Source organism: Elaeis guineensis, chromosome 5 (assembly GCF_000442705.2).
Source record: "Elaeis guineensis isolate ETL-2024a chromosome 5, EG11, whole genome shotgun sequence".
Classification (NCBI taxonomy): Eukaryota; Viridiplantae; Streptophyta; class Magnoliopsida; order Arecales; family Arecaceae; genus Elaeis; species Elaeis guineensis.
The window spans coordinates 132,608,492-132,628,247 of NC_025997.2; the positions used below are offsets into that span (position 1 = coordinate 132,608,492).

The window sequence follows — 19,756 nt, forward strand, 5'->3', positions numbered from 1 at the left end:
TGCACTCATGCTCATGATAGGAGGGCTTCAGGATGAGTTGGATTTATTATACCTTGGGAACAATTTCATTGTATACATTTATGATGAGGCGAAATTCATCCTTAGGATAGTGCTTCGGTACACCTCATTTTCAGACACATCTCTCCCAACCCGTCTTCAAATTCTTCTATCAATTCTACAGTTATTGACATGCGTTGAAATTTTTGTATGCAATTATTAGCAATTAAGGATGGCAATGTTTAACCACTTAATCTGTCAAATGTGATTCAACTTGTTGTAAATGAGATCGAATTATCTATTTAATAAAATGATTAAGTTCAGATTTAAATTTTTAACTCATTTAGTAAATATATCAAGTTCAAATTGACAAAATTTTAACCTATCTTGCATCCAATCTCAGCCTATATTAGGATTGGCCCCAGTTGCCACCATTACCGGTGATTTTAGCATAAAATTTTAAAAATAACATCCTAAAAGGACTAAAATGGATAGGACAATATCGATCAGGATTTGTTTCCATATATGAAACTATCTAAATACGCATACAAATTTTCGCAACTAACTAATATTCATATTCATATCCATAAATAAAGCAGATAAAAATATAAATACATAAATATTCAAAACATATCTGAATATATGTTTACAGTCTTATGTATGTTCTATATAATAAAATTTTTGATTTGTGGTTCATAAAATTTAGCTATCCAATTTATATCCAAACCATCAATATTTTACTTATATTTTCATCATTTAAAATAAATATGATGAAATTTCAGTATCTAATTAATATTTGTAAGCATATTTGCATTTATGAATCTGGATATGGATGTGCTGATATCCCGACCATACAGGTCCATTATCAGCCCTGCCTGGTGAGATTGAGAGAAGAGACCAAAATACTTGTTAAGAGTCATCATACACTCGAGACAAGTGAATTTACAAATTTTGTAGGTGTTTTGATATATTTCCAGAGCACTTGCTAAGTACCAGTCTTCACACCCTCGTGCTTAGAGAGTCGAGAGTTCGCAAACTACTACATTTCAAATGAGACATCGAGTCCTCAATTTGGTGTCCTTAAAAAGGGCCCTGCATTGTCGCTGTTTCATACATTGCACACAACAGTATGAACCCTTATAACACCTTAGCAAAAAAAAAAAAAAAAAAAAGAAAGGTAAAATTCTTTAAATTGAAGAGCCAAAGATGACAAACGGCACTCAAAAATCAAAATTCATTCCTTCATTGGCGAAAGGAAAGGGGTAAGGTAGACACACAAGCAGTCCAAACAACAAAACTGCAACACCAAGGATGGCATATTTATTTTCAGGTTCGGTGATCTCCTCAGAGAGAGGAGCAATAGGTCCCCTCTGTAAGAAAAATATTAAAACCACCCAATAGAATGCCACATCATTGAAAAGTGATGATATTCCCAGTAGGGCAAGGCTGACACTAGTCAAGCGAGCAGATGCCTGTCATACAAGCCAGGTAAGTTATCATTAGTAAGCAAGCTAGAACAAGTAAAAAAAGCGAGCAATCTCAAACTATCAGCAGAACTGACTCACACCAATAGCCAAGGCATTGGAAACAAGCTCCAGCAAATCAAGGTTGGGAACAAAGAGAAAAGAATGTGAAAGTGCAAATTTTTAACAGACAACAAGAAAGAATGGAGTGAATCAGGCAAATTGTTTTCTTCATGCATGCCCTTGCTCTAATGCATCTCATCAAATATAATGGCCATTTCTTTCTCCATTTCCACTACTTTGTAATTCTCACAGATGCAGAAGATATATCTATAAAAAGGATGATGAGGCACTCAAGAAGGCCATAGAGGTAACCCATGTGCTTGGATAAAATTAAGCCAGGTAATGATAGGTGACCTAAAGTTTTGCACGTTATTTGTAACAACTTGATTCCTTGCTTTCAGAGCAACAGCTCCACTTACAGCTACCATCATCCCCAGATCAACTTTACCATTTCTCACGCATTCATTCAAGGATATTGAAACATATGATAGTCCCACAACATTAGATGCTGGAATAAAGATCTAAATACTTGTGAGGGGATCTTATGTGAAATGACAACAATAGGAGTATAAAGAGTAAATTAAACAAGAGTAGAGATGTGCCAATAAAGAGGTTACGAATTGAGTAAACTAGTATGGGCATGCCAAATAATAAACTGTGGTATTAACAAGGAGAGTAGCCCAGATTAGCGAATGTTTGAAAGTGGGAATAGGCAAGATTAAGGCAATCTCAGTGGAAGTTACAAGAAAAGATATGCGAAAGTTATCAGTAAAGATGTAGTTCTTGAAAGGACTGAATGTTGAAGAGGAGTGCGTAAATCCCATAGAGTAAGATAGGGCTTGCTGGCTATAATTCTGGGCAATTATCATAAACTAAAATCTATATCCAGCACAAAATAATCTAGGACTCAAAAGGCCATTATGCAACCAAACCATACTGCTTCCCTTCAAAACTTCTCCGTGCTATAGTTTTTGGACCATAAGCACAAGTTTCAAGATGTAAGCTCGCACATAAGAATATCCAAATACAGAAGGCCGATGAGCATGCCATGCCCTCAAATCTTAAAAGAGTATATACCTTTCTTCCCCATATTGCAAATGAAATCCGGCCACCATCAAGCTCTCCAGCAGGAATGCTGTTGATAGCATTGATCAGGAGCCCAGCCCAAGCCCAAAGAACAAGCGGGTTGATAGATAATGGAGATCCTTCTTTCAGAACCTCTCCAAGAAGAAGCTTAGCTGCACAACCATACATGAAAGAAAAGGTGTTAGCTCTCACCAAAAGGTTGTCATACGTGCAATATGTTTCTACAGTTAACATAAGTACTGCAATTTGATGAATTGTTTCAGTTTTGACCAGTTATCCAAAATATGAGGGAAAGTACATCTGATGCTTGTTTTAACTAGTAAAGCTCTCCATTTATTGAAGACAATTTTGAAGGTTAATGCTTGAATAATTAATACTAGATCAAAAGAAAAAAAAATCACAGAATGATTCTTTATTTTACTTGGATTCCAAACCCCAGTCAGATATGAAACAGATTATGCAATAATATTTGGCCTTGTGATTCCTAAAGACAATCAACAGGAACATAAAACAGTGGTACTTGTATGTGATACGTAATATATGCAAAATACTAATTCTATTTCCCCCCCAGTATTATCATGGAGAAATATCCTGACAAAGGAAAAAAAATTCAACCTTCCAGCAAAAGGGAAGGAATCAGAATCAGATGACATGAAGCTTAAAAAGCATATTATAGCAATATGGATTGCTGCTGCTAACCCATGCATAGAACATCAATGAACTTATACATAAACATGAACACAGAAAGGGGAAAAAGGGAAAGAAGGGTGTTGGGGGTGGGGGTGGGATGGTGTGCAGATGGAGATGATAGAGGAAGTGATTTGGATTGCTGAAATATGAGAAAGTACTTACCAATACCCCCAGCAAGGAATGATTCATGAAAGACAGCTGGGTCAACCACAATACCGATGCCATCAGCAGGAGGTAAGATGAACCCTAGTAGCAGAAGAACAAACCCCACAGAGAACCCAGCCAAAGGTCCAGCAGCTGCCAGCTTGATAAGGCCCTCACGGTTGGCTACGATACTGAGAATCCTCGTGATTGCACCAAAAGATCCTGTCTGCAACCAATCAACTGATGCATAAATTTTTATATAAGAGGATATTTGAGATTGATGATATTAGAAGATCAATGCTTTAAATCCAAACTTGAATTTTAGCAAGCTAGAACTTGAAGGGCAAGAATCGTAGTATTGAGGGCAAGCAGGAATTTTTCTGAAGAAAGGCAAAATTACTACATTATGATTGGTGTCAATGGTAATAACCTAGCAAAAGTGACTTGTTGACACACAAAAAGATGCCAGAGACTTCTACAAATTGTTTCAAACTTTCAATTCCAGAAGCTTACCTATGACTTGTGTGATTGAAAGTCAAATTACCCAGAGCAGCAAAGGCATTTCACATGTCATTCATGAAAGTTGTAAGCCATCACCAATCAGATATCTGCACTATATTAATACTATGTCCAATTAAGTGCAAAAAATGCATTATGTTCTTGTCTATGGCTTTCTTGAAATGACATAAGCTCTTTGAGAAGAAAGCATGGTATATAATAAATATCAAATAATAAGCATCAAGCATAACCAAATTCAAAAACAAAGGGTGCTTTCAGAACTTCTAAAATAAGACTTCTAGAACATGGTGTAAAGCCATATCACTTAGATAATGCAGCCATTTCATGCATCCCATCACTGAAAGACTGGGGCAAAATGACAATATCTCACCTGCCAACTAGGAACAAAATATGGTACTCCAAGCTTGATCCCAGTATCTCTAGCAACCAAAATATGACCAATTTCATGGAACCCTAGAACTAGTGCAGTTACAAGGGCTCCAGGAAGGCCATCTTTCAATAATCCAAGATTGTCAAATGTCGACCTGAAGAAACAACAAAGCTAAGCATTACTAACTATATCTTATGAAAAATGATACACACCACCCAAAATTTGATTGATGGTATTTTTTTTCATCCATGAAACTATACATGTTAAATGATAGACTACAGAATGTACAAAGAAAGCTCTATTTAGTCATCCAATATAAGTTCATTCTCTAATTTCCATCTATTTCCTTAAACCAAACATGGTGGTGAAAGCAGAAGCAAAAGCAAAGAAGTTCCAAACAATTACAGTAAGGAAAGAAATATTGAGGGAATAGGAGTTAAAATAATTGACCAATATATAAGACAAACATGAGAGAAACCTCATACAGCAAGTTGGTTTGCAGAGCTGGTACATTCCGGAGAAGTAAAGTGAAAATTGTAACCAATCCAAATGCTCCAGCAGCGAACCATTCTGGGATTGCTGCACATTTCACATCCCAGGCATGTCAAAACAAGTCAAGAAAAAAGAAAAAAAACCATCTAACAATTTCAGATACATGATTGTCTTTCTAAATATTATTACAAACATCCAACAAAAGGAATGAAATGTTAGACCAACTTCTATGAATATTGTGAAGTCACTTACAATTCAGAGACAGCATATTTGACACAAGGTGATCTTTTTGAACTTTAAAGCATGGCCAGAATAGCAGAAAAAGGGAGGTTTTACCTGTAGATTCTGGCTGTAATGTCTGCCTAGGAACTACTACTGCCACTGGCTTATCATCCTCTGGATTGATGAGAAGAAAAAGCTTATATTCATCCCCAAATCTATCCTGTGAGTTAAATACCAAAATATTACTCAAAACCATGCCAAATTGTCCAACTTCTAAGCTAGCCAAAAAAAAGGAGTTTGAATCACCTGCATCCTCTTTGTTATTTTTTCATAACTTTTAGCTGCCTTCCCTCGAAGATTTCCCTTGAACAATACTCCACCCTGTCATATAGACAACTGGATGATAGTGGTTGATGAACACAATTTTGTCTTATTAAGTTAATTCTTTGTGCTCGTAGGGGTTCAAAGAAGTTAACTTTTTTTTGTTTTGTTTTGAAGAAAAGGAATCAAAATATGAAAGCAAGGATATCTGCACGAGCAAGTAAATTACCAGAAACATTAATAGAATAAATCAAGGTTTAACACTTGATCTCTAATATTATACCATGAAACAGAAAGTAGTAATTTTCCAGCCATGTATACATACCAAAACATATTGGAACCATGAACCATCTATTTCACATTAACACTTTTTGTGAAATGCCTAAAAAAAATTGAACTCTTTCTCAAGCTAAACTGGAAAAAGCATGAAATAGTTCGGCATGAAAATGACAATTAAATTTTAAAAGACTACAAAGAAAGAGAAGGGAGAAGTTACAAGCTGCAAGCTATGAATAAAACAAAGTCTTCCAAAATAAGAAGGGAACAAAAGAATAATAAGTAACCTCATATGGCTCATGGCTAGTCACAAAGAATGTGTCAAAACCAAAAACTTGGTCCTTTAGAATGTCTATTGTGGCCTTTGGAATCCTGATAGGTTCGCCAAGTTGTTGCTGTAGTTTGTTGACATTTAAAGAGCAAGACATATATTAGATGAAGTTGTATAATGTATGCAAAAGCAAAAGAAAGGACATAGAACTTGACAATTTCTTAGAGTTTTCACTAAGAGAGAATGGGTGCCATAAAAATTTTCACCTTCATCCCCGGCAAAGGTGATCCACTTGCAACCTCTAAGTCATCATTCTTCTCCTATGACAGGTTTATTTTAGAAAAGCTTTAAGATGCAAACATATATATCTGTTATCTAGCAAGTTAGAAAAAATATCAGCTGCAACAAGCAAAACCAGTTCATTAACTCAACTATGCAAACACCTGCTTGCCATTTTGAGTTACAAGATCCCCCTCGCTTTTCTCCAGTGAGCCACCAAGATCCAGCAATCCTTTGCTACCAACGTCGTCCTTGTTCTGGTGAAACATGGTAAAAGCTGCCCTGTTATTGCTTTTCCATATAATTATCATTTGTTTGTTAATAGCTGACCATTTCACATGTGTTAACTCATTTTTCCCTTTCAGACAAGCAAGAAGAAAATGCCATCAAGCAAGAAGAGAATGTATGAAGAATAATAAATTTAGTCAACTTCATCTGAACTATCCATAAAAAATGATTATTAGATGCGCTAGTGCTACCAAAGTCGAAATGAAGATGCTTCAAATTTACCTGATCAATGTTGAATTCATCTTTGGGATGTCCATTATTTTGCACCAGGCGATCAACTGAGGGAGGGGATGTTCCATCTCCAGACACATCATTTTCCTACAAAAATAGATAGGCACTAAACATAACAAAACTACAATGAGCAAAACCATGCATTTCATGTAACGTTACCAGGATGTCAAAGCATGATAACAGACAAGCCGCAAAATAGCACACAAATTGAGCTAATCAAATATATTGGAAAGACAAGTGCTTCAGAAATCCTAAGATGGCTAGGCATATTCTGACTGATAACAATAAAAAGCACAAGAGAAATATACTATGGTGATACAGTGATAAAGAGCAAACTCAGCAAAAATTGCTGCATGTACTTCGATGATGCATTCATATACAAGATTGCCAAATCAAGTCTTTATTTGAATAGCTTCACCAACAGTGAATCCATGTACATTACAATATACAACTCCATCTGAGATAAAAGAAGAATGCTGCAAATGGCAGGAGATGGAATTATTGACTTACAAGTACCAGATTCTTTTTCTTTGAATTCAATTCAACACAATTGAATACGTGAGTAGAAAACACAACCTATCACAAGACACTATACCCCACAAACATGTTAATTACAAAAATGTTTCGTGTTAATACACTCCCAGGGGAATTCATTAAGAAGAGTGCTCACAATATCTTACAATGATGTGTCAAAATCTGGTTGAAAATTTAAAGTGTCACTAAAGGGATTAGACTCCAAGAATGCTCTTGTTATCTTACACAATGTGTCAAAACTAATTGGAGGTTCAAAGTGTTATGAAGGAATTGGACACCCCGAGCAATCTGCAACACCCTATGTTTCCTAATGTGAGGTCCTCGCATGCTGCATCCTACATTTCCTCATATTAACTATTTCAATCAACTGTGAAATATGTTTCAAGCAATGTGATGGTGACCAAAGCAGAAGGATTGCAAGACCAGTGATTGAGATGGAGAGGGTATAGGATACTTTCTTTTTTTCACTTTTTTGGTCATAAGGTTATAGGATAGATACTTCGAGGAAGAAATTATATAAAGGTGTACAATTCCCAAAAATTATTCCCCTTCCAAATGGAATGACGATACCTTGTTACTAAGAGTTTCGAAAAAATGAAGGCAAATATGTAATTCCATTGCAAAAAGTACAGAAAAGCTTCTTTTTTTCTGACACTACAGAAAACTCTTTTCAAAGGCCGTACGATAAGAGAGAGAGAGAGTGTGTGTGTGTGTGAAAAGAAGCAGGATTTATGCTTTCAACCTTTCTAGTAATATAATTCAAGAAATATTATTCACCTCTCATTTTGGCTAGAAACACATGATAAATCTGTGGACATTATAATCAGAACATAGGGTATCCAGCAACCAGATAAGGCAGCACCCATACTTATGGAAGAAGGAAATATTTTGAAACAAAGAACCGAGCATAAAGAGTACCGTTTCGTCATTACCCTCCGGTTCAGTTTCCGTCATCGCTTGGCAGCGAACCCCTCGCCTGCTTGACCTTAATTTGTGCGGGGAACAAAAAAAGGGAAAGGCAAAGAATCACTTCAGTGCGGGATAAATCAGAGAAGATTTGAGGAGAGACGAAGAAGAGACCTGAAGCTATAAATTTGCAAGCAGGGGAAGGTCTTCCAAAAGCATCTACTGCTACTTCTCGAAGCAGAAGCGAAAGAAGAGGAGGTGATGGCGGCGGCGGCGGGGGGGAGGTGAGGGCTGGGACGGGGTTTGTGACTATAGTGAAGGCATTGCGCGATTATAGGGGAGGAGAGATCCCCAAGAGAAGCCGCTGGGACGATCATATCTCGTGGTGAGGTGAGTGCAGAGCTCAGCGCTTCGACCATCTCATCTCATCATCATCATCATCATCTATATGGCAGACTCGCGAGGCAGGCGGTGGAGAAGAAGAAGAAGGGTTTGGAGCGACAAAACTGAAAGCAGGAGGAGGGAAAGGAACGGATAGGAGGATAAACAAAATCTTATCCTCTTTCTTTCAAGAAAAACGAGAGCGGAACGGTGGCGACGATTCGTATCTGGTAGGACCGATTGCGGGCTCGCGCAGGTGCGGGGTATTTAATATTGGGCTAGGGGGCCGGCGGCCCAATAAAACGAATGTTACCTATGGGCTTGTTGGAGGCCGAAGACCGTGCATTAGTCCCTCTCCCCGCTTCCTTATCAAGGCCACGGTGTAGCCCTGCCTGCCTGCGCTCTTATCCTTCCTGGTAATCCCTTCGTCCGCCACCCAATTCGATGGCGCTGCTCGCTCTGGGACTTATGGGGGCTCTTCCTGTAGCTTCCTCCTTCTATCGTGACCCGCACTCCTCCCACCTCTCCTCCTCTCGCGCCGAAATGGTATCCCTCTCCGCGACGAATCCTTTTTCGGTTTCAACGCCCCTCAGAGCTCCTCGGGCGCTTCCTTCATTAGGTTAGCAAAAAGGAACACATCTTCTTCTTCTCTTTCTTTCTTGCCTTTCTATTGGCCGGCAAATTTCATCTTTCGGATTTGTGCCCGGGCTAAACCCCCTGTTTCTTTCTCGTTCTGGTGTCAGTGTACTGCGGCAGAGGGGATAAGAAGACCGCCAAAGGAAAGCGGTTCAATCATTCCTTCGGAAACGTGAGTGCATCCCCAGATTCTCCCTTCGGACTCTTTTTTATTTTTTTTTGGGGGGGTAATCGACTCTTTATCCTTTTCACCGTTTGTGTTTTCTCGTGTCTTATTTTTGGCCATCAGGCACGGCCTCGTAACAAGAAGAAGGGAAGAGGCCCTCCGCGGGTTCCAGCGCCGCCTTCACCTCCCAAGAAAGACCGTTTTGATGATGGGGAGGTCGTCAAGATCGAAATTGACGAGTCCCTATTCTCCTAGCTACGTGGATGCGATGTACGAGCATGTTCTCCGTTCCTATCTTTCTATTCAAGAAATGTAATCCTTTCTGGAACTTTGATTTCACGGTTATGCATCAATGTCTCTAAGTTGGCATTTTCACTCTCCTACTTGTCTCTGTTTATTCAGAATATTATGGGGGATGGGATAAAATATCCTCTTGGTTTCCTTCTTTTTACAGTTATAATTCCCAGCGGACGATTGCTGCTGCTGCTGCAGTAACTATTCTACCTATCCATCGCTTCATGCCCTTTTCCCTTCTCTACCATTTTTGGCCAACAAAAAGCCAGTCTTTTGCTGCTAATTTAATCTTAGGCAGACGAGAGTCAAATGGATGACAAAGCCAGAGAAATGCCTTTGTAAATTATATGCTAGCAAATAGTTAAGTGAATACAAAGACATTACCATAGGCTGTGGAAAGCACCAAATATTCAGGGAGTTTACTGCAAGATTGATAAATAAGCATAAGTAAGCTTCATAAGTATCAGTTGGAGGGGAGTGATAGTGGAGGAGAGGTGCTTTGTTTTGGTTATCGTATATACGCTGATGCGCTATCAGCAGTATATGGTCCTTCAGCTTTCACAGGGGGTGCTGATATTGATTCTCTGCTCATCCTTCACACGGAGATAGTAGAAAGGCGATCGTGGAGATCTAGTATCTTTCCTCTAGAGATTGCAACCATGCTGTATATGGTTGTTGAATGTTCTCTTTTCTAACTTCTATCATGTAGCAAAGCTGATAGTGGACAATTTCAGATATTTCATTTTAATGGGTTGATTTTTTCTGTTTTTCAAATTTATATTGCATCTTCTTATCTTATGTCTAGCCCTGTCATCCTTCTTTTATGTAAACAACATTTTAAGTCATGTCCCTGCCGGCCCATCTCATTTCTATGAGAAAATGGGATTAGAAAGGGGCTGGGAGTTCGAAAACCGTCAAGAAGAGAAGGAGGGAAGAAAGAAAAAGAGGAAAGAAAAAAAAAAAAAAAGAATGGAGAAGAAAGGAAAGAAAAAAAATAAGAAAAAAAAAAAAAAAAGAAGGGAGAAGAAAAGAAAGAAAAGGAGAATAAAAGAAAGTAAGAGAAAAAATGAAAAAGAGGGAGAAGAAAAGTTGTCTACCGGGACACTCAACCGGAAAGCAGTAGGGCGTCCACCTTAGGGATTTAACATCTTGAATTGATCTGTTCCGAAGTAGCTTTTTGTTAAAAAATATACTAATTTAGTTATAAATCTTTCGGAATATGAATTAACAAATCTGATTTAAAATAGTCTCTTCTTAAAAAAAAAAAAATTATGGGGGTTATAAATAAGGTCCACGTAGATTGTATGGTGTGAAATTTCTTTCTTGGCACTAGATGCATGAACCTTCAAAATGAAGAAGTGCATATCCTATCGAAGACTTGCTGTGAATTATTCTCAACCACCAAGGTGCTAACTTTTGCCTGGCTTTTCAGACGGATCCAGACTCTTGTGATGACAGGGTGAACGTCTCCTCGCTGAGTAGAATCTATAAACCACTCTTTGAGGGTGATTTTGCTGAGGATATAACCAAAACATATTCTTCTTCTTCTCGGACCATGTTTGTGCAGTATGCATATTATGTATCAGTTAAATGGGGGCATGGGTGATGCATGAATGATTGTTTGGAAACAGTGAAGAAGTTTAAAGAATAGAATCTGCAAACCACTCTTCTTCTTCTTCTCCTTATTTCAAATTACTGTTTATTGGTCAACTTCTTCTTCGACTTTGATTGTACAGTATGCCGTTCTTCTTTTTCTTCTTTCAAATTACCAATTCTTGGGCAAGCTCTTATTAAAGAGTACATAGCAGAGTTTCAGAACATTAGAGTGTTTCTTTGGAATGACAGACGTAGGGGATGTCTTAGCATTTTGAGGGGATGTATTTGCATTTTGAGCATCTGGCCCGAGACAAGTAGGAGCAAGTCATTTTCTTACCTGATCAAATCTTCATATTGTTACTTCGCTTTTTATTGATCACCCATCCATCTACGACTCCTAACATCCATCTACAGGATTTGTAGTGGCTCACAGTAACCAAAGCCATGTTCTACTTGGGAAGCGATTCTGATTATGGATTCCAAGCTATAAATTCTTAGTCGCCGGTGAAGGCATTTGGAAAGACATCTGGTCGGTATTGCAGATTTAACAGCACCGACGGATCTATACTGGAGAGCAGCTTTCGCTGTGGGGTGGCTGGACTCTACTACCAAAAGAGAAAAAAAAAAAGAACAGCTGAGGAAGGTTCTTGTCACGTAGCCGACTAATTCTCTTTCTCGTCTCCCAACCGATCAAGTAAGCTACTATTAATTTCTTCACGTCTTTACGTCGGCTGAGCTAATGTGATTTAATCCGATTTGCAACAATAAGTTTGGATCTAATCGGCATTAATTCGATTAAAAACTACGGACATAATCAAATCAGCATCTAATTGATTTGGTTCGACATGCAATCTACAATTAATCGATGATATCCGATATTTATGAAGAGATTTAATAATTTTTTTTGAAATAAATTTTTACTCTCGTCTTTAATTTTTTTTTATTATTGTTGGTGCAAAAATCTGCCGGCGTCAGAGAAGCTGGAGTCGAGGGAGTCGCGGTCGCCGTCGGGACCTGCAAAAGAAGTCTAAACCGGAGGTGGGGTTGCTCTGGCAAGATCCTCCGATGCTCAAGTCAGTTCTCTGCCTCAACAAGAATAGAGTGCTCGAACGAAAATTTTAGCAGAGTTTTGGGATAGAAAATAGAACTTAGAGAATAACGTATCTGGGGTCCCCTTTTTATAGGCGGAGGGAGCAGCAGACTGATAGCGATGTTTGTAACCGTCTTGCAGTGGGCTGCTCATGATCAGGAGGAGTTTGTTGCGAAGAGTAGTGGAGTGGACCCGTGGCTATCACCGGGACGTGCCACGTGGAGTCTGCCGCGGGGAGTGGAGCGGCGTCCGTTGTCGCGACTTGCCAGAGGGTGAAAAAATCGTGCGGTATCCGTCGCAGGAAGTGGAGCAGGATCGTGGCCATTATTGTGGCCTGCCAGGGAGTGATGAAGCCGCGCGGAATCCGTCGTAGGAAGTGGAGCAGTGCCGTGGCCGTTACTGCGGCCTGCCAGGGAGTGATGGAGCCACGTGGAATCCATCGCAGGAAGTGAAGCAGGATCGTGGCCATTATTGTGGCCTGCCAGGGAGTGATGGAGCCGTGCGGAATCCATCGCAGAAAGTGGAGCAGTGCCATGACCGTTACTGCGGCCTACCAGGGAGTGATGGAGCCGCGCGGAATCCGTCGCAGGAAGTGGAGCAAAGTCGTGGCCATTACTGCGGCCTGCCGGGGGGCCCAGGCCTGTTGGCCGAAGTTCGGCTGGGGTGTCTGGCGGAGAGAGGTGGCTAGCCACCCGTCCGAGAGGAGCTCGGAGTCCGACTTCCGTAGGTGTCCGGACGAAGTCTTCCTTCAGTCGAAGTCAGAGACGAGGTCCGGCTCCCGTGGGAGTCCAGACGGAGTCTTCCCGCAGACGGAGTCGGAGACGAGATCTGGCTCCCGTAGGAGTCCGGACGGAGTCTTCTTGTGGTTGAAGTTGGGGACGAATCTCGGTTCCCGTAGGAGTCCGGGCGGAGTCCACCTGCAATTGGCATCAGGGGCGAAGTCCGGCTCCCGTAGGAGTCCGGATGAAGTCCACCTGCAATTAAAGTCAGGGGCGAAGTCCGGCTCCCGTAGGAGTCCGGATGGAGTTTACCAACAGTCGAAGTCGGGGATGAAGCCCGGCTCCCGTAGGAGTCCGGGCGGAGTCCACCTGCAATTGACGTAGGGGGTGAAGTCCGGCTCCCGTAGGAGTCCGGATGAAGTCTTTCTGCAGCCGAAGTTGGGGACGAGGTCCGGCTCCCGTAGGAGTCTGGGCGAAGTCCACCTGCAATTAAAGTCAGGGGCGAAGTCCGGCTCCCGTAGGAGTCCGGATGGAGTTTACCATCAGTCGAAGTCGGGGATGAAGCCCGGTTCCCGTAGGAGTCCGGGCGGAGTCCACCTGCAATTGGCGTCGGGGGCGAAGTCCGGCTCCCGTAGGAGTCTAGATGAAGTCTTCCTGCAGCCGGAGTTGGGGACGAGGTCTGGCTCCCGTAGGAGTCCTGGCAGAGTCTTCCTGCAGTCGGAGTTGGGGACGAGGTCCGGCTCTCGTAGGAGTCTTGGCAGAGTCTTCCTGCAGCCGGAGTTGGGGACGAGGTCCGGCTCCCGTAGGAGTCTGGACGAAGTCCACCTGCAATTAAAGTCAGGGGTGAAGTCCGGCTCCCGTAGGAGTCCGAATGGAGTTTACCATCAGTCGAAGTCGGGGATGAAGCCCGGCTCCCGTAGGAGTCCGGGCGGAGTCCACCTGCAATTGGCGTCGGGGGCGAAGTCTGGCTCCCATAGGAGTCCGGATGAAGTCTTCCTGCAGCCGGAGTTGGGGACGAGGTCCGGCTCCCGTAGGAGTCCAGGCAGAGTCTTCCTGCAGCCAGAGTTGGGGACGAGGTCCGGCTCCCGTAGGAGTCTGGGCGAAGTCCACCTGCAATTAAAGTCAGGGGCGAAGTTCGGCTCCCGTAGGAGTCCGGATGGAGTTTACCATCAGTCGAAGTCGGGGATGAAGCCCGGCTCCCGTAGGAGTCCGGGCGGAGTCCACCTGTAATTGGCGTCGGGGGCGAAGTCCGGCTCCCGTAGGAGTCCGGATGAAGTCTTCCTGCAGCCGGAGTTCGGGACGAGGTCCGGCTCCCGTAGGAGTCTGGGCGAAGTCCACCTGCAATTAAAGTCAGGGGCGAAGTCCAGCTCTCGTAGGAGTTCGGATGGAGTTTACCATCAGTCGAAGTTGGGGATGAAGCCTGGCTCCCGTAGGAGTCCGGGCGAAGTCCACCTGCAATTGGCGTCGGGGGCGAAGTCTGGCTTCCGTAGGAGTCCAGACGAAGTCTTCTTGCAGTAGAAGCCGGGGATGAAGTCCGGCTCCCGTAAGAGTCCGGACGTCGCGAAGAATCTGGTCGACGCTGGTGGGGTCCTGTCCGTCGGCAAAACTTGGGGGTGTTGCGGAGGCTCGACCGCCTGAGAGGTTTGAAGAGACGTTGTCGGAGGTCGGAAGTTGGTTGGATCTCCGGAGGGTCACTCTTGTCACGAACTTCGGCTGGGGGGAGGTATTTTATACCCAACACCAGTCCCCCTACTTCCGAGTTCGAATTTCGAATGATGGAAGTACAGAAAAATTTTTGCAGTCGAAGTTGTCCTCTTGAATCCAGTGCACGATCGCCCCCAGATATTTTGGCATTAAATGCGTGCGTGCTGGAGTCTTTTCGAATCGGGGCGATTCGAAGGGACCTTTCGGAATTCCCGCTGGTACGTTGGTCCAGGTACGGTGCAGTAATGGCTCCGTCAGCTGTCAGCCGCTTTTAGCTGCCTGCTGTGGCGAGTGGGACACGTGTCGAGCGTGGGTCAGCCTGGGGGGATTCGCGATCATTATGGCGCCGGATCCCAGGGCCTATTTAAACCCGCCCTTCCGCCTCTAGGGGTCCTATTTCACCTGAAAGTTCTATCGGTGTCCGCCTTTTCTTCGAGAGCCTTGACCCTCCTTGGCGTCTTTCTTGGCCCTAGGCGTCCTTCGAGTCATCCCTATCCTCGCCCCTCTGCATCCTTCAGAACGATCTAGATTAGTCCCGGAACCTTTGTTTTTCTTCTTGCCATTTAGGGGCCTTTTCTCTTCCATTTTCCTTCTGTCCCATTCCTCTGGTTTGGTCTCCTGCAACCCCTCGTCTCTTGTCCCGCCTGATTTCTTCGGGATCTTTAGGGTCTTCGTTTGAAATCATTCGAAATGTCTTCCGGCACCTCCGCCTCTAGCGGTTTCGGGAGTTCTTCCGCCTCAGCCCCCCAGGACCCCCATTCTGTAGACGAACCCACATCTGGGGCTGAACTTCGCCCGATTTTTATGCCGGGTGCCATTCCCTGTTCCCTGACTCCGGATGAACTCCTACTGATAAGGGTTCAGTATGGAGTTCCTCTGGAGTACGATCTGGAGCTTCCTGGCCCCTCCGACCGGGCTAGCACTCCCCCACCCGATCGTTTTTGCTTGTATCAGGAGGCCTTCCGTGCCGGACTTCGGCTTCCACTTCCGTCCTTTGTCGTCGCCCTTTTCCGCTTCTTGGATATTTCTTTAGCTTCAGTTGCTCCGAATTCTTTTAGGTTTTTGATAGGGTTCCTCTCCCTTTGCCACGTAGTCGAGGTTCAGCCATCCCTCTCTCTGTTTAGGCATTTCTATACCTTTAAGCGCCACCCTTCGGCGAAGGATGGTGGTATTTCTCTCCTCAGTTTGGCAAGAAGGGGTTGCTGAAAGGTGCTCCCTCTTCAATCCACAATTGGAAGGAGAAATATCTCTTCGTCCACTGCCCAACTTTGAGGCTGGGCCTGCCCCCTTGGGGCTCTCTGAGGGACTCTGTTCGTCGGGCTCCCAGTCTGGGGGAGGACGACCTTCAGGCCATCTGGAAGCTTCTTGACTATTCCGCTCCTTCCCTTCCCAACCTTCTGAAGGAGCAATTCCTGTTCAACATCGGCTTGAGCCCCCAGGATCCTGCGAGTATTTCATCTTTTCTTTTCTCTTCTTTTCTTCCGTCCTTCTTCTTTTTCTTTCCTTTTTTTTTTGCGTGTCACTTCTTCCTTTTTCGCCCCATCGCTGATTTTTGATTTGATTTTTTTTTTTCAGGAATAGACGCCGAAGCAGCACGGATGCTCGCCATGGGCCTCAAGGCTCACAAAAGGAAAGGCGCCGCGGCCTCCGGATCAGCAAAGAAGGCCAAAGCAGAGGAGACGAGCTCGGCCGCACCTGCCCAAGCGGCCTTCGCAGTTGAAGTCCCTTCGGATGCCGAACCTCCGGCTCCCCGGGCTTCTTCTGGGTGTCCCCCCACTGAGGTTCCCGTTCCGGGGGTCCGTCCCGCGGAGGCACCCGGGGTCGAGAGGGGGAGGAGAAGGAAGTCGGTGGCCCGCAAGATGAGTAGCCGCTGAGCCACCGTTGAAGAGTCCCTTGGTTCCGAAGAAGGGCCAGAGAATCCCTTCAATGACAGGGACTTGATCAAGCGGTTGATCGACGGCTGCATTCTGCCTGAAGTCGTCGAGAGGATTGATCGCGCCGATCCTGAGCAGCGGGTTTGGGACTCCCTAGGGTCCTATCTCGAGGTAAACAAATCTTCATTTAGTTGGCTTTTCGACCCTGGTTCTGATCCCCTAGCCGCCCTTGCAGATTGGGCACCAGCTCCTTGCCAATATTGAGGCGACGAACCGGGCGAGGAGGGATGCCATCCAGGCAGAGGAGCATCGCCGGGCCGGAATCACCTGTCTCGAAGAGAAGGTAGCCGAGGTAGTCGCCCTCCAAGAGGCCCTAGAGAGAGAGAAACAGGCCCGGGAGGAAGAGAAGCAGACCTCGGAGGAGACGGTGAGGAAGGCAGAGGCCGAGGTCGCCAATTTGGTGGAGCAGATTCCGATCCTGGTCTCGGAGGCCAGGGTCCTTGCTGTGGAGGAGTTCAAGGCCTCTGCGGAGATGAGGGACCTGAATGTCAAGTTCGGCCAAGAAGCATTCATCAAGGGATTCGAGCTCTGTCAGGAGAAGGTGGTCAGGATATTTTTCGAGCTCGATCTCAGCTTCTTGGGCGGGGATTCTGAAGATGAGGTCGGTCCCTCTCCTACTGCTACTGCTGCCGCAGTCCCCCTTCCAGGGACACCGAGCTCCCCAACTCCTACTGCAGAGGTCAGAGACCTCCGACCTTGTATTTTTCTTTTACTGCAATTTTTCTTTCCTTTTTGTACTTTAAGAAACAGCCAATCAATAAAGTTGAATTTCTCATCGTAGATGGCTTCTCCTCTCTTTCCTTCTCCTCCTTTTTTATTTTTCTTTCTGCAATGGGACGCGCCTTGACGCTTTTGTCTCCTGATGGCAGTGTCCTGCAGTAGCGCTTCCCCTACCATGGGAGATCCCGCTGAAGTCTACGATCCAGCGGTTGGAGAAAAAAGTTCTTCATTTGATAAAAAGGTCGAAGAAGATGGAAGGCGAGCTTTGCAGGTTGAGGGAGGGTCACTCTGAAGCCACCGCGGAGGCCACCCACTTCCGGAACCTCCACGTGAAGGGGATCATGGAGTACAGTCGGAGGAAGGCGAACTTCGAGAAGGAGCTTGAAGAACACAAGAAGCGTGCCAGCGATCAAATTTGGGCTCAAGCTGCCAAGTTCAGTTCCCTCCGAGTGAAGCTGTCGGCTGCACAGGAGAGGATTAGCCAGCTGGAAGGAAGTTCATCCCGGCTTTTGACTCGGACCGACAACGATCGGGAGTGGTCGAAGAAGGTTTTCGACCTCCAGCAACAGCTCCAGGATGCCGAGGCGAGCTATGATGCGTACCAGACCGGCTGGCACAAGCAGGTGGATGAATACAAGGGGAGGCTCAGGATGGCGACCGACGAGGTTGCCCGCCTTCGAATGCAGCTAGCTGAGGGGGCTCAATCTGCTTCCGCTCGGGATTCCGAAGAACTCCAATCCCTGAGAAGGACCGCAGAAGAACTATCCGTCACTCTTGGGGAGGGGAAGGCCGAGCTGCAGCAATTGAAGATCCAGTTGGTATGCGAGCAGCAGGCCATCAAGGACGCGGAGGTGGAATCCGAGGTCCTGAGAAAAAGACGTCGAGAGGCGGAGAACGAAAGCCAGCGATTTCACCGAAGATACATGGAGATATTAATGAGAGAGAAAGAATTGGAAGCAGAAGTCGAAAGTTTAAGGCGCTCCCTGGCGAGGGTCGAAGCCGATAGTCCGAGGTCGGAGGAAGCCGGACCCCCTTAGGGCTCTTTTTGTCCTTTGTCCCTCTAAGTGTCTTCTTTTGTCGCTTGTCTGTTTGTCGTCGCCGTTGTTGCTGTCGTTGTTATTTTTGTTGTTTTATTTTTCTTCCTTTAGTCTTCTGGACTTTGTAGTGTATATTTCATGAATGAAATGAAAAGAAGATTTTGTGTTATCTCGTCCACGTATTGTATTAAATTATCGTCCGCCGAACTTCTTTTGTCTTTTGACTTGTTCGACGTCGACGTCGTTTGGAGATGCCCAGTCGTCGCCGCGCTGATTTGCTTTTCTTGTTGTCCATGACCGTAGGCTCAAGCTCGGTGGTCCGAACTCCGCATTACCTCGAAGAGGTCATTATTTTTTTGACCTGTGTCGAGAGCCTTCTTAGAGGTCGGGGATGCTTGGTAGGAACTTCCCGTCTTTGTTGAGACGAGGTTCCCTAGGTCTTTGGTGTGATTTATTTTTCATCTGTTGCCGATGTAATTCGTCGCTTTTCTTTTTAATTTTTTTCCTCTTTTTCGAGTGAGGGTCCTTCCCTTGCTTTTTGTGGGGTTGCATAGGAGTGTAGAGGTGCCATTGAGGAGACTTTTTTCTTTATCCAATTTCGTTGGGTAGCCGGATTTTTGTCATCGTCAGGACGAGGTTCTCCTTCTGTTCTTGACGTAGTTGATCTCAGCTCAGGTTAGGACGAGGTTGTCCTCCTGTTCCCAACGGGGCTGTGGGGGCACATAAGGGTCGTTGCAAGGGCCTCTCCCCCCATCCGATCTAAAAGAATCGGGCCTTCGACTTTGCTCATGTCAGGACGAGGTTCTCCTCCTGTTCCTTACATGGCTGTGGGGGCACATTAGGGCGTTGTAGGACCTCTCCCCCCATCCGATCTAAAAGAACCGGGCCTTCGACTTTGCTTATGTTAGGACGACGTTCTCCTCATGTTCCTATCATGGCTGTGGGGGCACATTAGGGCGTTGTAGGGCCTCTCCCTCCATCTGGTCTAAAAGAATCGGGCCTTCGACTTTGCTCATGTTAGGACGAGGTTCTCCTCATGTTCCTAACATGGCTATGGGGGCACATTAGGGTGTTGTAGGGCCTCTCCTCCCATCTGGTCTAAAAGAATCGGGCCTTTGATTTTTCTCATGCTAGGGCGAGGTTCTCCTCCTGTCCCTAACATGGCTGTGGGGGCGCATTAGGGCGTTGTAGGGCCTCTCCCCCCATCCGGTTTAAAAGAACCGGGCCTTTGACTTTGCTCATGTCAGGATGAGGTTCTCCTCCTGTTCCTAACATGGCCATGGGGGCACTTAAGGGCCGTTATATGGGCCTCTCCTCCGATCCGATC

The 19,756-nt window shown here is 44.7% G+C and overlaps 2 protein-coding genes across 4 annotated transcripts; one reads left to right on the top strand and one right to left on the bottom strand.

Moving 5' to 3' along the window:
• Window positions 1-938: 938 nt before the first annotated feature.
• On the bottom strand, window positions 939-8,766 carry LOC105046245 (probable zinc metalloprotease EGY2, chloroplastic). Of its 3 annotated transcripts, none has more exons than XM_073258713.1 (13): window positions 8,327-8,766; window positions 8,165-8,222; window positions 6,704-6,799; window positions 6,358-6,450; window positions 6,181-6,234; window positions 5,931-6,038; window positions 5,353-5,427; window positions 5,161-5,266; window positions 4,818-4,911; window positions 4,333-4,486; window positions 3,462-3,669; window positions 2,601-2,761; window positions 939-1,469 (listed from the first exon to the last, which is right to left on the bottom strand). In XM_073258713.1, the coding sequence occupies exons 1-13, from the start codon at window positions 8,569-8,571 to the stop codon at window positions 1,218-1,220; spliced, it is 1,704 nt and encodes a 567-aa protein (XP_073114814.1). In that variant the 5' UTR covers window positions 8,572-8,766; the 3' UTR covers window positions 939-1,217. The 3 variants fall into 3 exon arrangements, with proteins under 3 accessions (XP_073114814.1, XP_029120741.1, XP_010923077.1); XM_029264908.2 differs by having other exon boundaries at window positions 6,181-6,228; window positions 8,165-8,231; XM_010924775.4 differs by having other exon boundaries at window positions 8,165-8,231; window positions 8,327-8,765.
• A 126-nt stretch (window positions 8,767-8,892) lies between these two features.
• Window positions 8,893-9,714, top strand: LOC105046244 (small ribosomal subunit protein bTHXc). The gene is made up of 3 exons (XM_010924774.4): window positions 8,893-9,152; window positions 9,277-9,341; window positions 9,459-9,714. The coding sequence occupies exons 1-3, from the start codon at window positions 8,978-8,980 to the stop codon at window positions 9,588-9,590; spliced, it is 372 nt and encodes a 123-aa protein (XP_010923076.1). The 5' UTR covers window positions 8,893-8,977; the 3' UTR covers window positions 9,591-9,714.
• Window positions 9,715-19,756: the final 10,042 nt, after the last annotated feature.

Excerpts from the sequence above, each read along its gene's own strand:
- LOC105046244 (XM_010924774.4), top strand. The coding sequence starts at position 8,978 with ATGGCGCTGCTCGCTCTGGGACTTATGGGGGCTCTTCCTGTAGCTTCC. Across the intron at positions 9,153-9,276 it reads TCGGGCGCTTCCTTCATTAG|TGTACTGCGGCAGAGGGGAT; the intron begins GTTAGCAAAAAG and ends TTCTGGTGTCAG. Across the intron at positions 9,342-9,458 it reads TCAATCATTCCTTCGGAAAC|GCACGGCCTCGTAACAAGAA; the intron begins GTGAGTGCATCC and ends TTTGGCCATCAG.
- LOC105046245 (XM_010924775.4), bottom strand. The coding sequence starts at position 8,571 with ATGGTCGAAGCGCTGAGCTCTGCACTCACCTCACCACGAGATATGATC. Across the intron at positions 6,800-8,164 it reads CGGAGGGTAATGACGAAACG|GAAAATGATGTGTCTGGAGA; the intron begins GTACTCTTTATG and ends CTATTTTTGTAG. Across the intron at positions 4,487-4,817 it reads GCTCTGCAAACCAACTTGCT|GTCGACATTTGACAATCTTG; the intron begins GTATGAGGTTTC and ends TTGTTTCTTCAG.